Here is a 20,529-nt window from a genome sequence, read left to right as displayed (position 1 = left end):
GCTTTATGCAAGTCAACAATTCTTAATCTAGGTCTTCTGAGAGCTCTTTTGTGCGAGGCATCATTCACATCAGGCAATGCTTCTTGTGAAAAGAAAACCCAGAACAGGTTGGGGTGTGTGTGTGTGTTTTATAGGGCAGGGCAGCTGTAACCAACACCTCCAATCTCATCTCATTGATTGGACTCCAGTTGGCTGACACCTCACTCCAATTAGCTCTTGGAGATATCATTAGTCTAGGGCAGGGCTGGCCAACCTGTAGCTCTCCAGCTGTTGTAAAACTACAACTCCCACCATGCTTTGCTGTAGGCTGATACCTGTAGGCAGTCTGGGCATGCTGGGAGTTGTAGTTTGCAGCAGCTGGAGAGCCTCAGGTTGGCCATCCCTGGTCTAGGGGTTCACATACTTTTTCCACCTGCACTTTGAATGTTTACATGGTGTGTTCAATAAAAACATGGTAGCATTTAATTCTTTGTGTGCTATTAGTGTAAGCAGACTGTGATTGTCTATTGTTGTGACTTAGATGAAGATCAGATCACATTTTATGACCAATTTGTGCAGAAATCCATATCATTCCAAAGGGTTTACATACTTTTTCTTGCAACTGTATATGTAGACTGCAAAATGATGCTGAAATGTGGACTTACACAGGGATGCCTCATGCCCTAGTATATATAGTGTAGAAGATTCTGGCAGGTCAGGTTGTTTCTTCTGAATTTGGTCATAATGAATAAGGCAAAAAAAAAAAGATTGCAAGTTGCACTGGTCCGGGGCTAATATATGTGAGAGCATTCTCCGTACAGGACTATATAAATAAGGATTCAATCCATTTATTCCCATTTTGCTGTCGGATCCATTGTATATGGGGATTCGGGGTGCTTCAGATCACTATGGTAACTGCTTTTCCCGATGTATAGCTCAATGTGCAGAATATGAACACAAAATGAAAGTTGCAAACAACATTTTCAATGCATTTTATGTCAATATGCAGAAGAAAAATGTCAGAGCGGCTTGTGACCTTTCCAACAACTTGCATATTATCTGAATTTTAAGGAGTTCAAATTAAAGTTAATATACGGAGAAAGGATAGTACTGAGCGACCGATACCAGAGGTGGAATACATGACACAAAGGTTAAATGACAATTCTGAATTAAAGGAAACCTGACAAGATCTACAGAGCTTTTCCATATTTATCTAAAGATTATTAGAGTAGATGCTATTCTTTTTATAGAATATGGCTTTATAGATTTTTGCTATGTTCGCTTTGAATCTGCACAAGGGCTGCTGTTAAGCTGTGATCACTAGAATGATATACAACATTTTTTATGTAGCTGGCTGATACCCTCACAATGCAAGTCGGTAGGTTAGGATACATCTAAGGATATCTTATTTCTAAATGTATGCATAAGCTGGATTGGGGGGGTTACTATCTCTCCTTGAGGAGTAAGCACCTTAATCAGCATGAGAAGACTTAGGCCTCTTTCACACGGGTGTCGTGTGTGAGGATCGGATAGGATGCGGGTGCGTTGCGGGAAAATGCGCAAATTTTCCGCACCAGTGCAAAGCGTTTTAATGCGTTTTGCACGCATGTAAGAAAAATCTGCATGTTTGGTACCCAGACCAAAACCCGGACTTCTTCACAGAAGTTTGGGTTTGGGTTAGGTGTTGTGTAAATGTTATTATTTTCCCTTATAACATGGTTATAAGGAAAAATAATAGCATTCTTAATACAGAATGCTAAGTAAATTAGGGATGCAGGGGTTAAATATATATATTTTTTTATTAAACTCCCCTCATCCACTTGTTCGCGCAGCCTGGCTTCTTTTCTTTCTTCTTCTTTGAGGACCTGGGAGCAAAGGACCTTTGGTGACATCACTGCGCTCGTCACATGGTCCATCACATGGGGGGATCTGTTTTATTTTTTTATTGCCATATTTTGACCCCTATAACTTTTTTCTAATTATGTATACGGAGCTGTATAGGGGTTAATTTTTTGCGGGGCAATCTTAACTTTTCATTTATGCCATTCTGGGGTGTGTGGCGAATCGCCCATTTGGATGCTTTTTTCCATTTTGCTGTTTGCCATATGAAGAATATATTTTTATATTTTTATACTATGGGCGTTTTCGCACATTGCGACACCCATTATGTGTATTTTTTCAGTTTTTTTTAGTTCTTTTATTTTTATTTTGAATTTTTATGTTTTTTTCATTTTATTTTATTTATTTTTTTACACTTTTTTATAGTTCCCGTGAGGAACTATAACAATCAATCATCTGATTGCTATTATCATAGACTCCAATGCACTTGCACTGGAATCTATGATGATTTTACTGGCTCCTCCAATCACCACACGGGGGAGCTGGAGCATAACCAAAAGTGCGCATTTTTGGTTTCAGCGCGCTCAGATGCCATGGTCAGAATTTACCACGGCATCTGAGGGGTTAAAAGTCAGCGATCGGCATTACTGTGCGGACATGAGCCATGGGTGTCTGCTATGGCGGGCAGGAGTGGACGCCATCTTCAAACACCCACCCAGCGCTGTACATGTACAGCGCTGGGCGGAAAGGGATTAAAGGGTCGACCATTGACTTATAGGATAGCTGTCTTACATCTGGTGACATTAGAGGCAGAGCTTGTTAAGAGCTAATTTGCATATGGGAGGGGTGGACTTCAATGACCAGATGTTGGCTCCTTATTTAGTTTCCCGATGCACCAGACGCTGGTATAAGAAGGTGTCTGTATATTTGATTCAATTGGCTGTTTATAATAGTTTTGTTCTCTACAGTAAGGCTGAGAGAACAGGATCCTTCCTCAAATTTCAGGAAGAGATCATCGAGAACCTCCTGTATCCAGAAGGTTCAGTGGCCCCAACCACCAGTGTAGTGAGCCGTCTACACGAGCGACATTTCCCCAATGTCGTTGCTGGTACCTCAACCCAACCGTCACCTCGAAAAAGATGTCGTGTCTGTAGCAGGGGTGGAATAAGGCGTGACACCTGCTATTTCTGACTGCCCTGACCACCCTGCCCTATGCTTAGGGGAGTGTTTCCAGAAGTACCACACACAGGTACACTTAGCATAGGGATTGCATCTCACAGGACAGGCACACATGCTATTAGGGCCCTTTCACTCACAGCTGCTGCAAACCTCTCCTTTCACCTGGGGCAAAGTGCATAATGTACTTCGCCACATCTTTGGGCGATTTGCGCTTTGCACATTGTCCCATGGGGAAGGAGAGGTTTGTCCTATAAAGGTAAAAAAATAAAAATAAATCACCGGTAAGCAAAAAAGTTAACGTTCTGTTCAAAAACTTAAATAACGTTTATATGTTCCGTTCAAATGTTATTATAAAGTTAATAAATTTATTGCGTTGCGGCCTGTTTTTTTCTTTTTTGTTTAGTTTTTTTTATCTTCCAGGTGGACCAACTGATCGACTAGCTGCAGCACTGATATGCATTCTGACAGAAGCATTGCGCTGCTGTCAGATTACTCAAAAGTCGGTGTATGCGGCGCTGCAAGACGAGATTTCTCCTCTGCAGTAAAAGATACGTTTGCCGAGGCATATGAGCTGAGGGGGCGGCGGTGTTCATATGCTTTGTCAAACACTTTGTATATAAAAAATAAATAAAAAAAATACCGGCAATGATTTATTCATCCACATCGATTGATGTGAAAGGAGAAATCGGGTTTGTCAGGGCATACGAGCTAAGTGGGTATGGATGTTGGGCAGAGCTCCTATGTCCTGGCAGACGCATTTCCCCTCCTTTTTTTTTTTTTTTTGGGGCAGAGATTTTTTCATCCACATTGATCGATGCGAATTAAGAAATCTGTGCCGTTTATTCTTTCTTTCAGCCCAGAGGCTGAACGAAAAAAAAAATATCTCATTACCTGTATGCTCAATATAAGGAGAATAGCAGAAACTCCTAATGCTGGCCATACATGTAATGATTGTGGAGACCCTCAAATGCCAGGGCAGTACAAACACCCCACAAATGACCTAATTTTGGGCAAAGGGGCCCACATTCCAAAGAGCACCTATCGGATTTCACAGGGCATTTTTTACACATTTTGATTTCAAACTACTTCTCACGCATATGGGCCCCTAAAATGCCAGTGCAGTATAACTACCCCACAAGTGACCCCATTTTGGAAAGAAGACACGCCAAGGTATTTCGTGATGGGCATAGTGAGTTCATGGAAGTTTTTATTTTTTGTCACAAGTTTGTAGAATATGAGACTTTGTAAGAAAAAAAATCATAATTTACCGCTAACTTGTGACAAAAAATAAAAAGTTCTATGAACTCACTATGCCCATCAGCGAAATACCTTAGGGTGTCTACTTTCCGAAATGGGGTCATTTGTGGGGTTTTCTACTGTCTGGGCATTGTAAAACCTCAGGAAACATGACAGGTGCTCAGAAAGTCAGAGCTGCTTCAAAAAGCGGAAATTCACATTTTTGTACGATTGTTTGTAAATGCTATAACTTTTACCCAAACCATTTTTTTTACCCAAACATTTTTTTTTTTTATCAAAGACATGTAGAACAATAAATTTAGAGAAAAAATTATATATAAATGTCGTTTTAAAAAAAAAATTACAACTGAAAGTGAAAAATGTCATTTTTTTGCAAAAATTTTGGTAAATTTCGATTAATAACAAAAAATGTAAAAATGTCAGCAGCAATGAAATACCACCAAATGAAGGCTCTATTAGTGAGAAGAAAAGGAGGTAAAATTAATTTGGGTGGTCTGGTCATTAAGGGTGTTTAAGCTAAGGGAGCTGAGGTGGTTAACAGACACAAGCCAAAGACATACTAGCGTTTGCTCCTCCAATTTTTAATGCAATTTTAATGCAATTTTTTAAGTTTAAATTATATATATATATATATATATATATATATATATAGTTATTATAAATATATATTAAGTAATAGAAATACCAAACCATGTATCTAAAGGTGTGTGGCAGGTAGCTCTTTTATATAGTACTTACCCTCCCTCATTCCTCAGATGCCACCATCTCTGCTGCACTGCAGTGTGCTGTGGGCTATTCCAACCAGGTCCCAACTTCTTTTCCTTTTCAGTTGCATTGACTATAATGCAGCTGAACAGAAAAAGAAATTCTGACATCCAGTCTTGGACCCAGGCCAAAAATGCTCCAGTGCAGGGTCCTGGGAAAGTTGAGTTACCTGCATAACATTATCTGAATAGTGTATACAGATCCACAAGACTTGAAATCCAGCTTTCCCATGCTAATGGATGTCAGATTTGCCTAGACAGACAGTGAGAAATTATTCCTGTCTATATAGACAAACAACATTCAGGCACCTGGGAAAGCTGGATTACATTTTGTGTAGTGTGAGTGCACTGGTACTGTCGAGTATCCCTGCACACACAGGAGGAGGATTTGTAAGAAGCTCCTAAATTTCCATTGCTTTCATACGGCTCTGACTGTCTATTAAAGTGTATTGGAGTTAAAGGGGATCTGTCAGCAGTTTTATGCTGCTATAGTCAAACAGCTCCAGCACATACGAAAGAGTCCCTATATTCATGAGCTTTCTCGGTCCTCCTGCCTCTGACTGACCGTTTTTCCAAGTGAATCAGCAGCAGGTGGGCAGGGAGAGCCAGGAGCTCAGAAATATCAGGACTCATTGGTATGTGCAGGAGCTGTTTAGCACAAGATTTTAGCAAAATGGCTGACAATTAAAGAAAGTGGAACAACAAAAAGAAAATTATGTAGGGGGTAATTACATCTATAGACACATTTTTATTGTTTGACAGATAAATTTGGGTATAAAATAGTTGAGCAAACGGCTAAAATAGACCTGATTAAGGAATATTTTGAAGATATGTATAGGAGTAAGATAAATAAGAGCTCGGCAGAACTACAACAGTTTCTAGGGAAAATTACTATTACCACGTTAACCTTTGTTCAAAGGGAAAGTCTGGAAGCTCCTCTAGACTCCACAGAAGTGGAGGCAACATTATTTAAGATAACTAAGAATAAGACCCCAGGAATAGACGGTATCCTGTTTGAAGTGTATGCCCAATATAAAGAATTATTAATCCCAAAAATGCTCACAATGTGGGTTGGTTCGAAGGGAATTAGGAAAACTCCCAGACACTTCGAGAGAAGCTCTAATAACACTAATTTTAAAACCTGGGAAAGATCCAGCCTTCCCGGACTCATACCGCCCTATCTTATTAATTATCAGCGATAATAAAATATTAGCAAGGATTTTAGCGAATAGACTTGGGAGGGTGGTCCTTGGGATTGTTCATGAGGATCAGTCGGGCTTTATGGCAGGTAAAACTACAACTAATAACATAATTAGATATTTTATGGGCACCCAGCTGGAGCCCACAAATTGTGGTGAACGCATGATTGTAACTATAGATGCTTCAAAAGCTTTTGATACGATAGAATGGCCTTTCCTGTTCGCTACATTGAAGAGAATGGGATTTGGAGACAACTTCGTATCTGGGGTTAAGCTTTTATATACTGATTGGCAAGGGGGTTAGGCAGGGCTGTCCTTTATCCCCTCTGCTATTTGCTATAGTTATGGAACCTCTAATCGATTTAATTAGGCAAGATTAAGAAATTGTGGGCTTCAGGTTTGGGGCCCATGAGGAAAAAAAATTGCTTTATATGCGGGGTTTCATAGCTCACTTACGAAGATTTTTCAGGTATTTGATGATTATAGCAATTATGTTGGACTGGATATAAACTGGTCCAAATCGACCTGTGTCCCGATTGATCCTCTGAACGGTTTTGTACCAGGATTTCTGGAAATTAAAGAGATGCAACAACCGGTTAAATACTTAGGCATTCAGATAACAACTAATCCTAGGGACTACATACAGTTGAACGTGCTCCCTAAAGTACAGGAGATTCGGAAGAAAATATAGGTTTGGAAAAAATTACATGTCTCGATGGCGGGTCGCATTTCCTTGGTGAAAATGTGTATATTACCCTCTATGAATTGCATTTTCTGCAATGCACCGGTAATAATTCCCAAGAAAATATTTTTAAAAATAGCTACTTTAGTAGCGGACCTGATATGGCGAGGCAAAAAAATGAGAATAGGAGCACAAATATTAAAAATTCTTGAGAAAGAGGGTGGATTATCAGTTCCGGATTTAGAACTGTATTTCATCTCTGGGCAGATTAAAAATATGATAACCTAGAGTAAGTCATATAGATATAAGACCATGATAGCAGGGATTAATAAAAGCTTGGAAAATTGTAGAATTTTTCAATTGGTAGAAGCGGATATTTTGTCACAGCAACAATCTGGTAAAATAACCCTTTTTGAGCTGTGGACTAAAGTTTGGAACATGGCAAGAGAACTGTGGCACCAGAAGGGAGTACACCTAGATACCCTTCTGTGGGATAATATTCACCTTAGGGAATTGAAATTAATTGAACAAAAAATCTGGTGGAAATATGGAATCTTTAAAGTGGGCCAGGTATGGAAAGAGGGAGATACAATTACCTATCAAGATCTAAAAAATTAATATGGAATGGGAAACAAAGATCTGAGGTTTTTCTACCTACAATTGAAACAAGCCTTGCGAGCGGAGATAGGAAAAAGGAACACAAATTGCTACCCTTCCACGACCCTTAGCCAACATTTTTAATTTAAAGGGGTTGTCCGGGTTCAGAGCTGAACCCGGACATACCCTTATTTTCACCCCGGCAGCCCCCCTGAGCCTAGCATCGGAGCATCTCATGCTCCGATGCGCTCCAGTGCCCTGCGCTAGATCGCGCAGGGAACAGGCTCTTGTGTTTTCAATAACACACTGCCGGCCGGTAACTTCCGCCCAGCAGTGTGTTCGGTGACGTCACCGGCTCTGAGGGGCGGGCTTTAGCTCTGCCCTAGCCGTTTTACTGGCTAGGGCAGAGCTAAATCCCGCCCATCAGTGCCGGTGACGTCACCGGGGTTCCTGTCAGCCCCATAGAGAGCCCGGTACGTCACCGGAACTCAGAAAAATGCCTGTGCCCTGTGCAATTTAGCGCAGGGCAAAGGAGAGCATCGGAGCATGAACTGCTCCGATGCTCATGTCAGGGGGGCTGCCGGGGTGAAAATGGAGGTATGTCCGGGTTCAGCTCTGAACCTGGACAACCCCTTTAACAGTAGGGAGGAAACTGATCTCCAAAATATATGGATGTTTGTTACATCAGAAGACAAACAAAAAAGTGGTTAACACCTTAAACCATAGATGGAAAAATGTTTTAAACCTGCAAAGGGAAGAATACTGGGAAAAGGCCATACAGGCCAAAAATAGGGTATCAAAAAACTTTTCCCATAGAATTACTCAATTTAATATATTATATTGATTATATTACTCCCCCAAGACCTTAATGGAATGTTATAAATCTAAACAATTCAGTTGTAAAAAATGTGGGGAGGAAGGGGCAGATGATGTTCATATACTTTGGACATGTATAAAAATCCAGCAATTCCGGGGAAATGTAAAAAAAAAGAGGAATATCACCTGTTCAAAGTTCCTATATGTCTCGAGATATGTGTTCTGGGAATGATGGAGAAAATAGATATCTCCCAAGATCGAGAGGTAGCATCTAAACTACTATTCCATGCGAGGAAATGTATTGTTGCACATTGGGGAGACAGGGTGGTACCTACAGTTAAGGAATGGGAGAATTTGAGTCTCGCTTGCCAGAGAGGAATTTCATTTGGTATCAATCAAGAAAAAACATAGATTTGTTAGAACGTGGCAGAAATGGCTAAGATAGCTGGGGAAGATCGCGGGTGTTGACAGGGGGTGGGCGGGGGGAGCGTAGAGAGAAGAGAAGGAAAAGAAAAAATAAATATAAATGTTTTTTTTTGTTTTTTTTCTCTTCAGTTTTTTTTCCCTCTATCCCAGGGGAGGGGGCGGAAGGGTATATACTGTGCAACGATATATAACGTTCATATTGTAATAAGAAATGAAAAGGATTGTTGAATAATTGTATGAAATATGTAAATAATAAAGAATATTTATAAAATAAAAAGTGTGATGGAGTTAAAGGGGATCTGTCAGCAGTTTTATGCTGCTATAGTCAAACAGCTCCAGCACATACCAAAGAGTCCCCATATTCATGAGCTTTCTCCGTCCTCCTGCCTCTGACTGACAGTTTTTCCAAGTGAATCAGTAGCAGGTAGGCAGGGAGAGCAAGGAGCTCAGAAACATCAGGACTGCAGGAGCTGTTTAGCACAAGATTTTAGCAAAATGGCTGGCACAATTAAAGTAAGTGACCCAGTATTTTGCTAAGGGGATCTGTCACTAGTTTATGTTGCCCTTAGTTAGTTAGTTAGTTAGTTAGTTAAAGTCCTACCCCTTTCCTGAAGTCCCTGTGTGAACGTGAGGTCCTGTTAGTGCACATAAACAGCCTTTCTCCAGCCGAAGATGGGGAGGCAGGGCGGTATGAGGGACTTGTCTGACTGCTGAGAATATAAAACTGCTTTCTGTAGCTGGTTTAATTTGTGTGAGCGGAAAGAGGTAAAGACACATTTTGCTTAGCAGGTTATGGGGGTTTACTAGTTAGTATCTTGGCTGATGACTGATCCTGCTGGTGGGTCGGGTAGGTGTCAGCAGCCACCTTTACGTGCGAGCTCACCTTTGATGTTGATAAATACAGGAACATCCAGCACCTCATCAAGTCTTATAAAAGAATTGCAGCATCTTCATTTTTGGTGGTGGAAATCTCCACATGCTTATCTTGTGTGTCATAGATAAAAGGTACTGGCGAGATATTCAGGGAACATCCTGCTCCAGTTCATTATTCAGCGATCCTTAGCAAACCGTAGCTACCACAGAGAAGAAGAAGGCGAGGAAGAAAAGAGATAGAAATCAACAAATTCATGTGCCCGGAGGAAGCTTCAAATATAATTGATGTGAAAAGTGCACGCCAATTAGATATGTTTTCTTAAAGCAATCGTTTTACTTTCTAAATGAATATAGAAAAAAACCTGTTTGATTTTTATCACATCAAATTGCATTCATTTTTCATCCGCTTTTACATTTCCAAACGTTCAGTTTAATTAATAGGCTGCTCCATCACTATGTGCCCCGGACTGGCGTGAAACCCATCCCCCGTCTTCTGTGCACTGACTCCTCCATTGCTGTAAAGAAGCAATACAGAATGCTGGGACTAGACGATATGGCCTCATTATATCCATCATTCATATTATTATTATGATTGATATTGCTGTTCTAATAAATAAAGTTGAGATCGACCATATATGTCACAGATATTTTACAGAATCTGCCGTATGAGCAATTATGGCCGATTTAATTTCTTACGTGAGCCAGAGCGATCCCTGAATTCCAGAAGGGCAGCCACTGCCATCTGGGTGCCATCAGCAGCATATACCCCCGTCTTACAGTGCCCGTATTCCGTGAACAGAGAGAGGGGAGTAGCTGTCACAAGAATAATGGCTGCTATAAATGGTGCTGAGGATGGGACTATCCTCCGAAGACTGTTATATGGAAGGACCTGGGAAGATGTAAGTGTTAATGGAACCTTTAAGGTGACAGATGAGCACAACAGCAATCACGTGGATTATTTGCTTGCACTGACGCCCTTCAGTATAAGACAATGATGTGCATTTTTGCACAAAAATATAAAGGAAACAACTGTTAGGCAACGTCGGGTGGGAAACTACATAAAGTCGAAACATGATGAATTGATTCAAAGGGGTTCTCCCATGATTAATATAAAACCATCATATAGTACATGACAGTCTCTTTCTAACAAAGCTAGAACCAGCCCTGCACCTCACATGGAGCCAGAGATCTCCCCATTCATTGCTCTGCTAGCTTTATATCAAGCTAAAAGGGGAGTGTCTCTTCTGCTGCAACTCAAGGGGCGTGTCCATGCTCTTCCTATCACAGCTCAAGTGGCGTGTCCATGCTCTCCCTATCACAGCTTAAGGGGCGTGTCCATGCTCTCCCTATCACAGCTCAGGAGGCAATTGAAGGATGAACCTAAACATGTGCTGCCTTCTCAGTGAACTGGTCAAAGAAATAAGAAAAAACAGACAGCAGGTGGCGCTATACAGATATATTTTATTGAATAAGGGCTCATTCAGATGGCCGTATGCTGTCTGCAAAAATACGGATCTGTTTTTTTGCAGGTTAGATGCTGCCCTATTCATGTCTATGGGGCCCTTTTCTTCTATTCCATGGCTCAGCAAAATAAATGAAACATGCCCTATACTTGTCAGTGAAAATCAGGACATGGCCCCATTGAAGTCTATGGGTCAGCAAAAAAACAGAATGCAATCGTTTTTTGTTTTTTTGCGGACATGCTGAACTGTCCGCGAAAAAACGGATCCGCATTTTTGCGGACAGCATACTGCCATCTGAATTTCCCCTAAATCATTGGCTATGCTAAATTTTTAATTACATGCAATTAAAAAAGTAATCAGATTCAGGTGCTGGTTTGAAAACCGTATAATATTTTTTGGGACAACCCCTTTAAAGTTTTCTGTTTATATCAAAAACTGTTTTTACAACCTTTGAGTAGACAATTATTCTAATTTTACCTATTGGATACTATGAGCTTCATACTTTCCCTTCTATATTGCAAAAGATATGCATTTTTTCCTTTCAAACCAGAGTTGAGTTATGTTTGTATTTTCATGTTCTAAATCTTGATAACAATTATCTGATAAAAAAAAAAAAAAAAGAAAGAAACTGAAAACCCATGCCGACTTACCACACAGCCAAGAATAGCACAGTATGAACTGCATGCTCTTTTACTGCTAATTGCCATGGCTTTCAACTTTTAATTAGTTTTACCCATGCAGGCAGCTGAACTGTGGCAATTAGTGGTGAAAACGCAATAATTTTTTTGTCCTATGGTTCACAACCACCCAGAAAGAACTGCACCGAACCACTGTGTCTGAATATCCTTGTAGTACCTCAGGACAGGGGAATACGCAAGTGGTTTGTGCTGTTATGTAATATAATGTACAGCATGGCGTGGTATGATTGGCAGGGACAGGGTTAGCCACTGAGAGAGTGGAGTCTAGAGTGTGTGAGGAGGGAAAAAGCATTTCCATGTGCTCCTTCTCCTTGGGCCTCAGATCCAGAGTACTTATCCATCTCTGTTAAAGTTATTGCTTCTGCTACATCATAGAAAAAGAGAAAGAAGAATTTAGATTCTGCATAGCCAAGCCTAGGAGTCAGCAAGGTAACCTGCGTCTGCAGCTGTCCAGACTTTGCTGCTTGTGAGGGATTACAGTTAAGACAACCATCACACTTAACCATCTCCTGGCCAGCCGTGCCTCAAAAAACCGCAGTGGACTCCACAGCCATAATTACCAGATTACAATTACCAGCCAGAGATTCTTGTGAGAGAAACTTTAGCAAGATGGCATACCAAGAGAGTCATTACTTTCCACTTTGCCAGCCTCAATACCTCCCCAGCTGGGGAAAGAATTGCACGGTGTACAATTGGAACTGTGTTATGCTACAGTTTGATGTACTACTACTCCTATTTTGCACTACAGTACAGAGAGACGTTTATTCTTCTACCTCTGGCCTAGTGCCCTGACTCCTATTCCATACGCTGACCACTGCACTCTACTTACCCTACCTTGTACCCATCCAAACACCTAACATCAAAGCACCCCAGCTACCATCAGACAGGAGCCCCAGAATCTGGATGTTCCCAAAGAGAAGAAAGGGTGCTTCCACTTTTCACTGCACAGCCCTAGGGAGCAACCGTGTGAGGGCAGCCACTACCACTCCCATCCTCTTCTTGGGCTCGTTGAGGCTCCGTTCTCCCACCTCTGACCACGCCCTGCTACACTAGATTGACAGGGCCAGGCAGCGTTCACCTCCAACTGCCGGCCCTGTGCACTGGGGAAATCTCACGCCGTTCAGTATTCGGCGCAGTGAGAAAGCCGTCGTCTGGCGAGCGCCCTTCACTTACTGCGCCTGCGCTGAATACTGAATGGGACGGCACAGGCGCAGGTGCAAAATTAGGGTCGGCAGTAGGAGACCAATGCTGCCTGGCCGTGTCAATCTAGTGAACCAGGGCGAGGTGGGAGAACAGAGCCTCTAGGAGCAGGGGCAACATATTATTGTAAGGGCCCAGGGAACAAGAGACACCCTCATAAGAGACGCTCGTCTGTCTCTACATTATGCTAACAGTGGCAGTCGGGCATGTGGTGTTAGCTTCAACAATTTTCCGGCAACCCCCGCCAGAGAGTGGACTTACAAAGACCCTCCCAAAGATGGCAACGGATAATTACATCTAATGGGGTCAGAAATCCCATACTTCACATCTGTATCCTCAACATAATATAACCTGTGAGATGTGTTAAAGTGTAGCTGTCCTTACATTTGTGTGGGTAAGGCCTGTTTCACGCTGCCAGCAGTAGTTCTGGGAGGATAGCCTGCCGGAGCTCTCTGGATCTGGCATTGCTGGATGTTACTAGAATGCCCGCCGACCCCATTGACTATAATGGGTTCCAGTTGAGATCCGCCCACTACCTAGCAAATATGTCGGGATTCAGCCTGACAAAAAGAAATGCTGTGTGCGGGCATATCATGGCATAGTTGAAGGTAGAGGACGGATCTCCGTCAGACCCCATAATAGTCAATGGGACCAGTGGGCATTCTTTTAACGCCCGGCAATGCAAGACCCAGAGAGCTCTGGGAGGCTGTTCTCTGCCAGAACTACTGCCGGCAGTGGGAAACAGCCCTGAGCCAAGCAATTGTATTAACTTTTCCAATATACTTTATTAGGAAATTCAGCATATGGCTTCATGCACACGACCGTTGTTTGGGTCCGCATCCGAGTCGCCGTTTTGGCGGCTTGGATGCGGACCCATTCATTTCAATGGGGCCGCAAAAGTTGCGGACACCACTCCGTGTGCTGTCCGCATCCATGGCTCAGTTCCGCGGCCCCACAAAAAAAAAAAAAAACATGTCCTATTCTTGTCCGCGCTTTGCGGACAAGAATAGGCATTTATATTGCCGGCGCCCGTTCCGTTCCGCAAATTGCGGAAGGCATAACGGACGCCTTCTGTTTTTTGCGGATCCACGGTTTGCGGACTGCAAAAAACTTCACGGTCGTGTGCATGAGGCCTAATTATGTGTTTAACCTGTGTCTGAACAGCAGCCTCCAGCAGCTGGCGGTTTACTATGGAGAATCCAGATAGATGCAGAACGCGGATTTTCCCGAGCAACAGCTACGACAGCTACACATTAAATGGATTATCCCATCATCCCACGATTGATATAAAGTATTCAGGAATCAAATAGTACATGGCTATCTCCTTCTAACAAAGCTAGAGCCAGCCCTGTACCTCACATGGTTCTTTTATTGCTACACTTTCTTCAGACTGGCAGCTCAGGGGACCCGTCCTTTCTCAAGAGGCATGTTCTTTCTGCCTTCTCCCTGTAACTGTTCCAAGTACTTACAGTAGATAGGAAGTCGCAGTTGTGACCATGCTGATCCAGCTCAGCAGATTTTACATATTACAATAACATTAAACACCAGGGGGCGCCATTATAATGACGTACAGAGAATATCTCACAATTGGAGCTTTTTTTGTATCAGAAATTTAATTACAAAAGTTGAATTATTGTATATTAAAATCTCATTTAAAAGGGGGTCTGTCTCACTTCAGCAAATGGCATTTATCATGTAGAGAAAGTGAATACAAGGGCCTTACTAACGTATTGTGATTGGCCATATTGCTTCCTTTGCTGGCTGGATTCATTTTGTAATTGCATTGTACACTGCTTGTTTCAAGGGGTTACGACCACCCTGCAATCCAGCAGCGGTGGTCGTGCCTGCACATTACAGGCACTTTTTCCTATAGTGGGCAAGCACAGCCACTGCTGCTCTGTTAGGTGGTTATAACCCAGAGGTGTAGCTAGGCTTTCTGGCACCTCTGGCAAGGATTAAGCCTGGCACCCCTCCCCCCCTACCAATACATCTTCAGATAAATAAAAGAACCAACTGGTTATACTGCACCCAGGGTTTCGCTGGCGTTTTGGCGTGATGTACACTCCATCTGGAACAAGGTCACTGTGGTGATAGAGTAAAAAGAATAATAATCACATAAAAAGCGGATGGTAACTGTGCCTGGTAAATCCCTAGCAGGGGGTGTTGTGCTGGTCTGGAAGACCGAGCCATCCCAATGGTACAACAGTGTAATCTAGGGTATTGCTTACCCCTTAGGCTACATGCACACGACCGTGTTGTGTTTTGCAGTTCGCAAAACGCAGATACTCAAAACACGGATGGCTTCTGTGCGCGTTCCGCAATTTGCGGGACGGCACGGACAGCCTTTAATATAACTGCATATTCTTGTCTGCAAAGTGCGGACAAGAATAGGACATGTTATATTTTTTATCGCGAGGCCACAGAACGGAGTAACGGATGCGGACAGCACACGGAGTGTGGGTCTGCATCCGAGCCGCCAAAACTGCGTCTTGTATGCGGACCAAATCAATGGCCGTGTGCTTGAGGCCCTAGTGCTACCACACAGTACGAATGCCTACATTGTGCCCCTCACAGTAGCTATGTCCACATTATGCCCCATTTACAGTAGTAATGTCCACATTGTGCCTGCTTCACAGTAGTGATGCTCACATTGTGCCCCACATAGTAGTTATGTCCTCCTTGTGCCCGACTCACAGCATTAATGCCCACCTTTTGCCGCTAGTGCCCCCTCTAACTGCTTTAAAAAAAAAAAAAATACTCACCTGTTTTCTTGATGATTGGGCATATCTGGCATTCCGCCACAGCAGCAGCAGGAGGCAGTCGCACCTGGCTGATTCCTGGCCTGCACGCTCCATCCACACAGCCAGCATTGCGATGTGCCATCTGCTTACCAAACCCCACCCCTCAGAACACCCCTGGCGTAACCATGGAAACGTGCAGTGTATGATATGATGAAAAAATGAATCCAGCCAGCAAAGGAAGCAATATGGACAATTACAATACATTAGTAAGAGCCTTGTATTAACTTTCTCTACATAATAAATAATAATGATGGCACAATCCCTTTAAGGATTATAACTTGAAAATTGCTAAGATTTATTTTGTTCTCTCTGTCACATTTCTTCCAGTTATGAGCTTCCAGACTCTCACCTTGCAGATGAAAAAGTCATGGAAGTCCTTCAAGAAAGAGCCAACTTCCGTAACTTTAAGCCAAAGCCATTTAATATGAAAGAATTCTATGACCGCACTGGACACGACATCCGGGAGATGCTCCTCAGCTGCAAGTTCCGGGGGGAAGAGTGTGGTCCTGATGACTTCGTTCCTGTAAGCTGATCTTTATTTTTCACGTATGAAGGCACATTTCACCCCAGCTTGTCTCTGGAAGCCACATCCTTAGTGCTGTATTAGACTGGCAGATGAGCCTTAGGGCCCATTCAGATGTCCGTATAAAGGGGTCCTTATCCATTCCACAATTTTGCGGAACGGGTGTGGACCCAATCACTTCAATGGGGCCAGAAAAGGTGTGCTGTTCGCATCTGTAGTTCTGTTCCGCTGCCCCGCAAGAAAGATAGAGCAAGTCCTATTGTTGTCCTCAATCGTGGACAAGAATAGTCATTTCTATCATAGGGCCGGCCATGTGCGGTCCGCAAAATGAGGAACTCATACGGCTGGTATACGTGTTTTGCGGATCCGCAATTTGCGGACCGCAAAACACTATGGTTGTCTAATGGAGCTCTTACGATTGTCAGGAAGAAAGCGTTCCTATCCGACAATCGCTTGCTTGTCAGTGGAGGAGACCACTGCTATTACATGCAGAGATCTCCTCCACAGTATAGGGAGAAGTGATCACTTATGCAAATCTCCAGCTGTTGCAAAACTACAACTCCCAGCATGCCCAGACAGTCTACAGCAGGGCATGGTGGGAATTGTAGTTTTACAACAGCTGGAGAACCGCAGGTTGGCCATCCCTGACTTACGCCATCGCTCGTCCCCATACAGAATAGTTATTTTCCGGCCGCGTGTTTAGACCATGTTCTGTGTTTTCATCTTGTGATCACGCATGATCTCCTTGCATATAACATCATGAAGTCTGAGGTCATTTGCTGACTTCTTAAGCCTCATTCACAAGTCCGTGTCCAGGCTCAAATCCGTGAGCAGGTGGTCAGTGATGCATCCGTGATGCTGTCCATGAAGGATCCGTGTGTCCGTTTTTTGCTGTCCGTGTGTCATCGGTGTTTTATGGACACTGAACAGCTGAAAAATAATTTTCAAACCATCTCTTCTTAATGATCCGTGAAACACGGATGCAACACGGGTGGCATCCATGTTGCATTCGTGGTTTTCATGGACCTATAGACTATAATGGGCATGATTGATCCGTGAACACGGACAAAATAGAGCATGCATCCGTGCTAAAGAAAAAGGACCCACAGACCGTGCTAAAACACTGATGTGTGAATACGCACATTAAAATGAATGGGGACGCGTGCTGTCCGTGGAGAACACTTACAGCACATGTCCGTGGAACACTGACGTGTGAATGAGGCTTTAGTCTTTAGTTACTGTGATATCTGTGCTGTGCTTGGTATGAGCCATTTTGTGGATTAGCTCAGTGTTCCTCAACTCCAGTCCTCACCTGCCGGTCATGTTTTCAGGGTTTCCTTAGTAATGAGCAGTGATGGCCAGTTCGCCGTCTTCGCCCACGAACACATGCGGGCTGCCATCGTAAAATAACAAGTCCAGCAATGCACAGGTAAGTCTTTGCCTGTGCCTGCGCCGCGAACCGGTCTGAAACAAATGCGGTCACCGGGAGCAGGCAGAGAACAGCCGCTGGGGGCCTTCATCGGGCGGTTCTCGGAACTGCCTGCTCCCGGTGACCGCATTTGATTTCTGACCGGTTCCCGTCACAGGCACAGGTAAGGACTTACCTGTGCATCGCCGAACGGGGTACCTTACTAAAGATGGAAGCTGACGAACACTGCGAACTGACCATCACTGGTCACCTGTGCCTGGTGCTGCTGCTGACACAGATCTAGTGATTGTTACGGCTCATGCTCATGATCGTATTTTTCTTCAGTGTGCGATCCGTATTTTTTATGGATAGCACACTGACCCATTCTTTCCTATGGTACCATGCACACATCTGTATTTTTGCAGATCAGTGCGGCCGTTCCTCAAATTCTAGAACACTTCCTATTCTTGTCCATTTTGCAGACAACAATAGCCATTTCAATAAGGGCTTGTTCACACGACCGTGCCATGTTTTTCGGTCCGCAAATTGCATATCCGCAAAACAGGGATGCCGTCTGTGTGTATTTGCGTATCTGCAAAGCAGAAGTGTTATCTGCATCTTTTGCGGCCCCATTGAAGTGAACGGGTCCGCACTCGAGCCGCAAAAAATGAAGCTCGGATGCGAAACCAAATGCGGATGAGAAAAATGCGGATTGCACACGAAAGCTGTCCACGTTTTGCGGATCCACAGTTAGCGGACCGCAAAACCAATATGGTTGTGTGCGGGAGGCCTTTTTTGTATTCTTAAGGCTAATGCTTCATACACACGACCATATTTATGGCTGCAACTGATCCAAATTTTTTGAGGGGTTGGAAATGTACTGATTAATTTGAAAGGGGCCACAATTAATGTTGACACCACAGCGTGTGCAGTCCGCATCCATATGTCCGTTCTGCTGTCCTGCAAAAAATAGAATATTTTTAACACAGGATAGGACGGACCACAAAACCGATGCTGTCAAGTGTATGAGGCCTAAGGGCTCACGTGCACAAACATTGTTATGCTGTCCGCAAATTGCAGATCTGCAAAACACGGATACCGGCCATGTGTGTTTCACATTTTGAGGAACGGAACAGCTGTCCCCTAATAGAACTGTCCTATCCTTGTGGACAAGTGGAATACGGACACAGAATGCACACAGAGTTATTTCCGTTTTGTCCAGCCCCATTGAAATGACTGGTTCCACATAGGGGCTAGAAAAAAAAGCGAACGGACACAGACAAAAAATATGTTTGTGTGCATGAGCCCTAAGGCATTTGCGGATCCGCAATACACGGGCGCCGTTTTGTGGCCATTCCGCATCACTGATGCGGACCCATTCACTTCAATGGGTCCGCAAATCCGTATATAGTGCGGAACGGAAGCACGGAAACATGCCCTATCTTTTTGTGAAACGGTCGGATCGCGGACCCATTAAAGTGAATCCGTGCGGCAGACGAGACAAATCCAGACCCATTCAACTTGAATGGGTCCGTGATCTGTCCACACCGTAAAAGAACGTTCTATTTTTTGCGGTGCAGAGGCACGGACAGAAACACCACGGGAGCACTCCGTAGTGCTTCCATGGGGTTCCGTGCCTCCGCTCTGCACCGCAGCTCGGGATTACGGATCCATTCAAGTGAATGGGTTTGCATCCGTGGTGCGGGTAACACACGGCCGGTGCCCGCATATTGCGAATCCGCTGTTTGCGGGCCGCAACACGGACCACGGCCGGCAACAGCCGTGTGCATGAGGCCTTAATCAAGCTACTGCACATTGGTTTGTATTTCCCAAGTGCAAGTTCGTTTTGGCATTGATTGCGCCATTTTTTGGGTGCAAATATATTATGTATTTACAAAAAAACATTGGGGCACATTTATCATGCTAGTTTAATTTTAACCCTATCTTTGCACCTTTTTTTCTTTCATTTATCATGTGTTTCTTTTTGGCCTGATCAATTAGTCTGTTGCCATTCCTTGTTGATTGGTTAAAGATGTGTTGTGATGTGTACTATGTAGAAGGCTACTTTCACATCTGCTCTCTTACATTTCCGTTCTTCTGCCCCGTTATAGAAGCAGAAGAATGAAAATAACGGAAGTCCATATGCCCCGTTTGCTTCAGTTAAGGCTACATGCACACGACCGCATGTGTTTTGCGGTCCACCAAAAAAAAATACGGATGACATCCGCATGCCATAGTTTTTTTTGGGCGGATCCATTGCAACAATGCCTAAAACGTACAAGAATAGGACATGTTCAATTTTTTTTTGCGGGGCTACGGAACGGACATACTGATGCGGACAGCACAGCATTTTTTGCGGACCCATTGAAATGAATGGGTCCGCATCCTATCCGCAAAAAAAAGGAACGGACACGGAAACAAACAACGTTCGTGTGCATGTAGCCTAAGGCCTCTTTCACACGGGCGTCAGTTTTTTTGCCCGGATAAGAGCCGGGTGCGTTGCGGGAAAATGCGCGATTTTTTCTGCGCGAGTGCCAAACATTGTCATGCGTTGCACTCGCGTGAGAAAAATCGCGCATGTTTGGTACCCAAACCCGAACTTCTTCATAGAAGTTCGGGCTTGGGATTGATGTTCTGAAGACTGTATTATTTTCCCTTATAACATGGTTATAAGGGAAAATAATAGCATTCTGAATACAGAATGCATAGTAAAACAGCGCTAGAGGGGTTAAAAAATAATAATAAATAATTTAACTCACCTTAGTCCACTTGATCGCAAAGCCGGCATCTCCTTGTGTCTCCGCTGCTGATGAACAGGACCTGGG

The 20,529-nt window shown here is 43.4% G+C and overlaps 1 protein-coding gene across 1 annotated transcript in view; it reads left to right on the top strand.

Moving 5' to 3' along the window:
• The window catches only part of ASIC1 (acid sensing ion channel subunit 1), a 334,986-nt gene that overhangs the window by 46,282 nt on the left and 268,175 nt on the right, over window positions 1-20,529 (top strand). Inside the window, exon 3 of the mRNA XM_044286604.1 lies at window positions 16,101-16,296. Within this exon, the coding sequence (XP_044142539.1) occupies window positions 16,101-16,296 (196 nt within the window). The remainder of the gene's footprint in view (window positions 1-16,100; window positions 16,297-20,529) is intronic.

The sequence above is a fragment of the Bufo gargarizans genome, chromosome 3 (genome assembly GCF_014858855.1).
Source record: "Bufo gargarizans isolate SCDJY-AF-19 chromosome 3, ASM1485885v1, whole genome shotgun sequence".
Lineage (NCBI taxonomy): Eukaryota > Metazoa > Chordata > Amphibia > Anura > Bufonidae > Bufo > Bufo gargarizans.
This window is presented reverse-complemented; position numbering and strand designations above follow the sequence as displayed.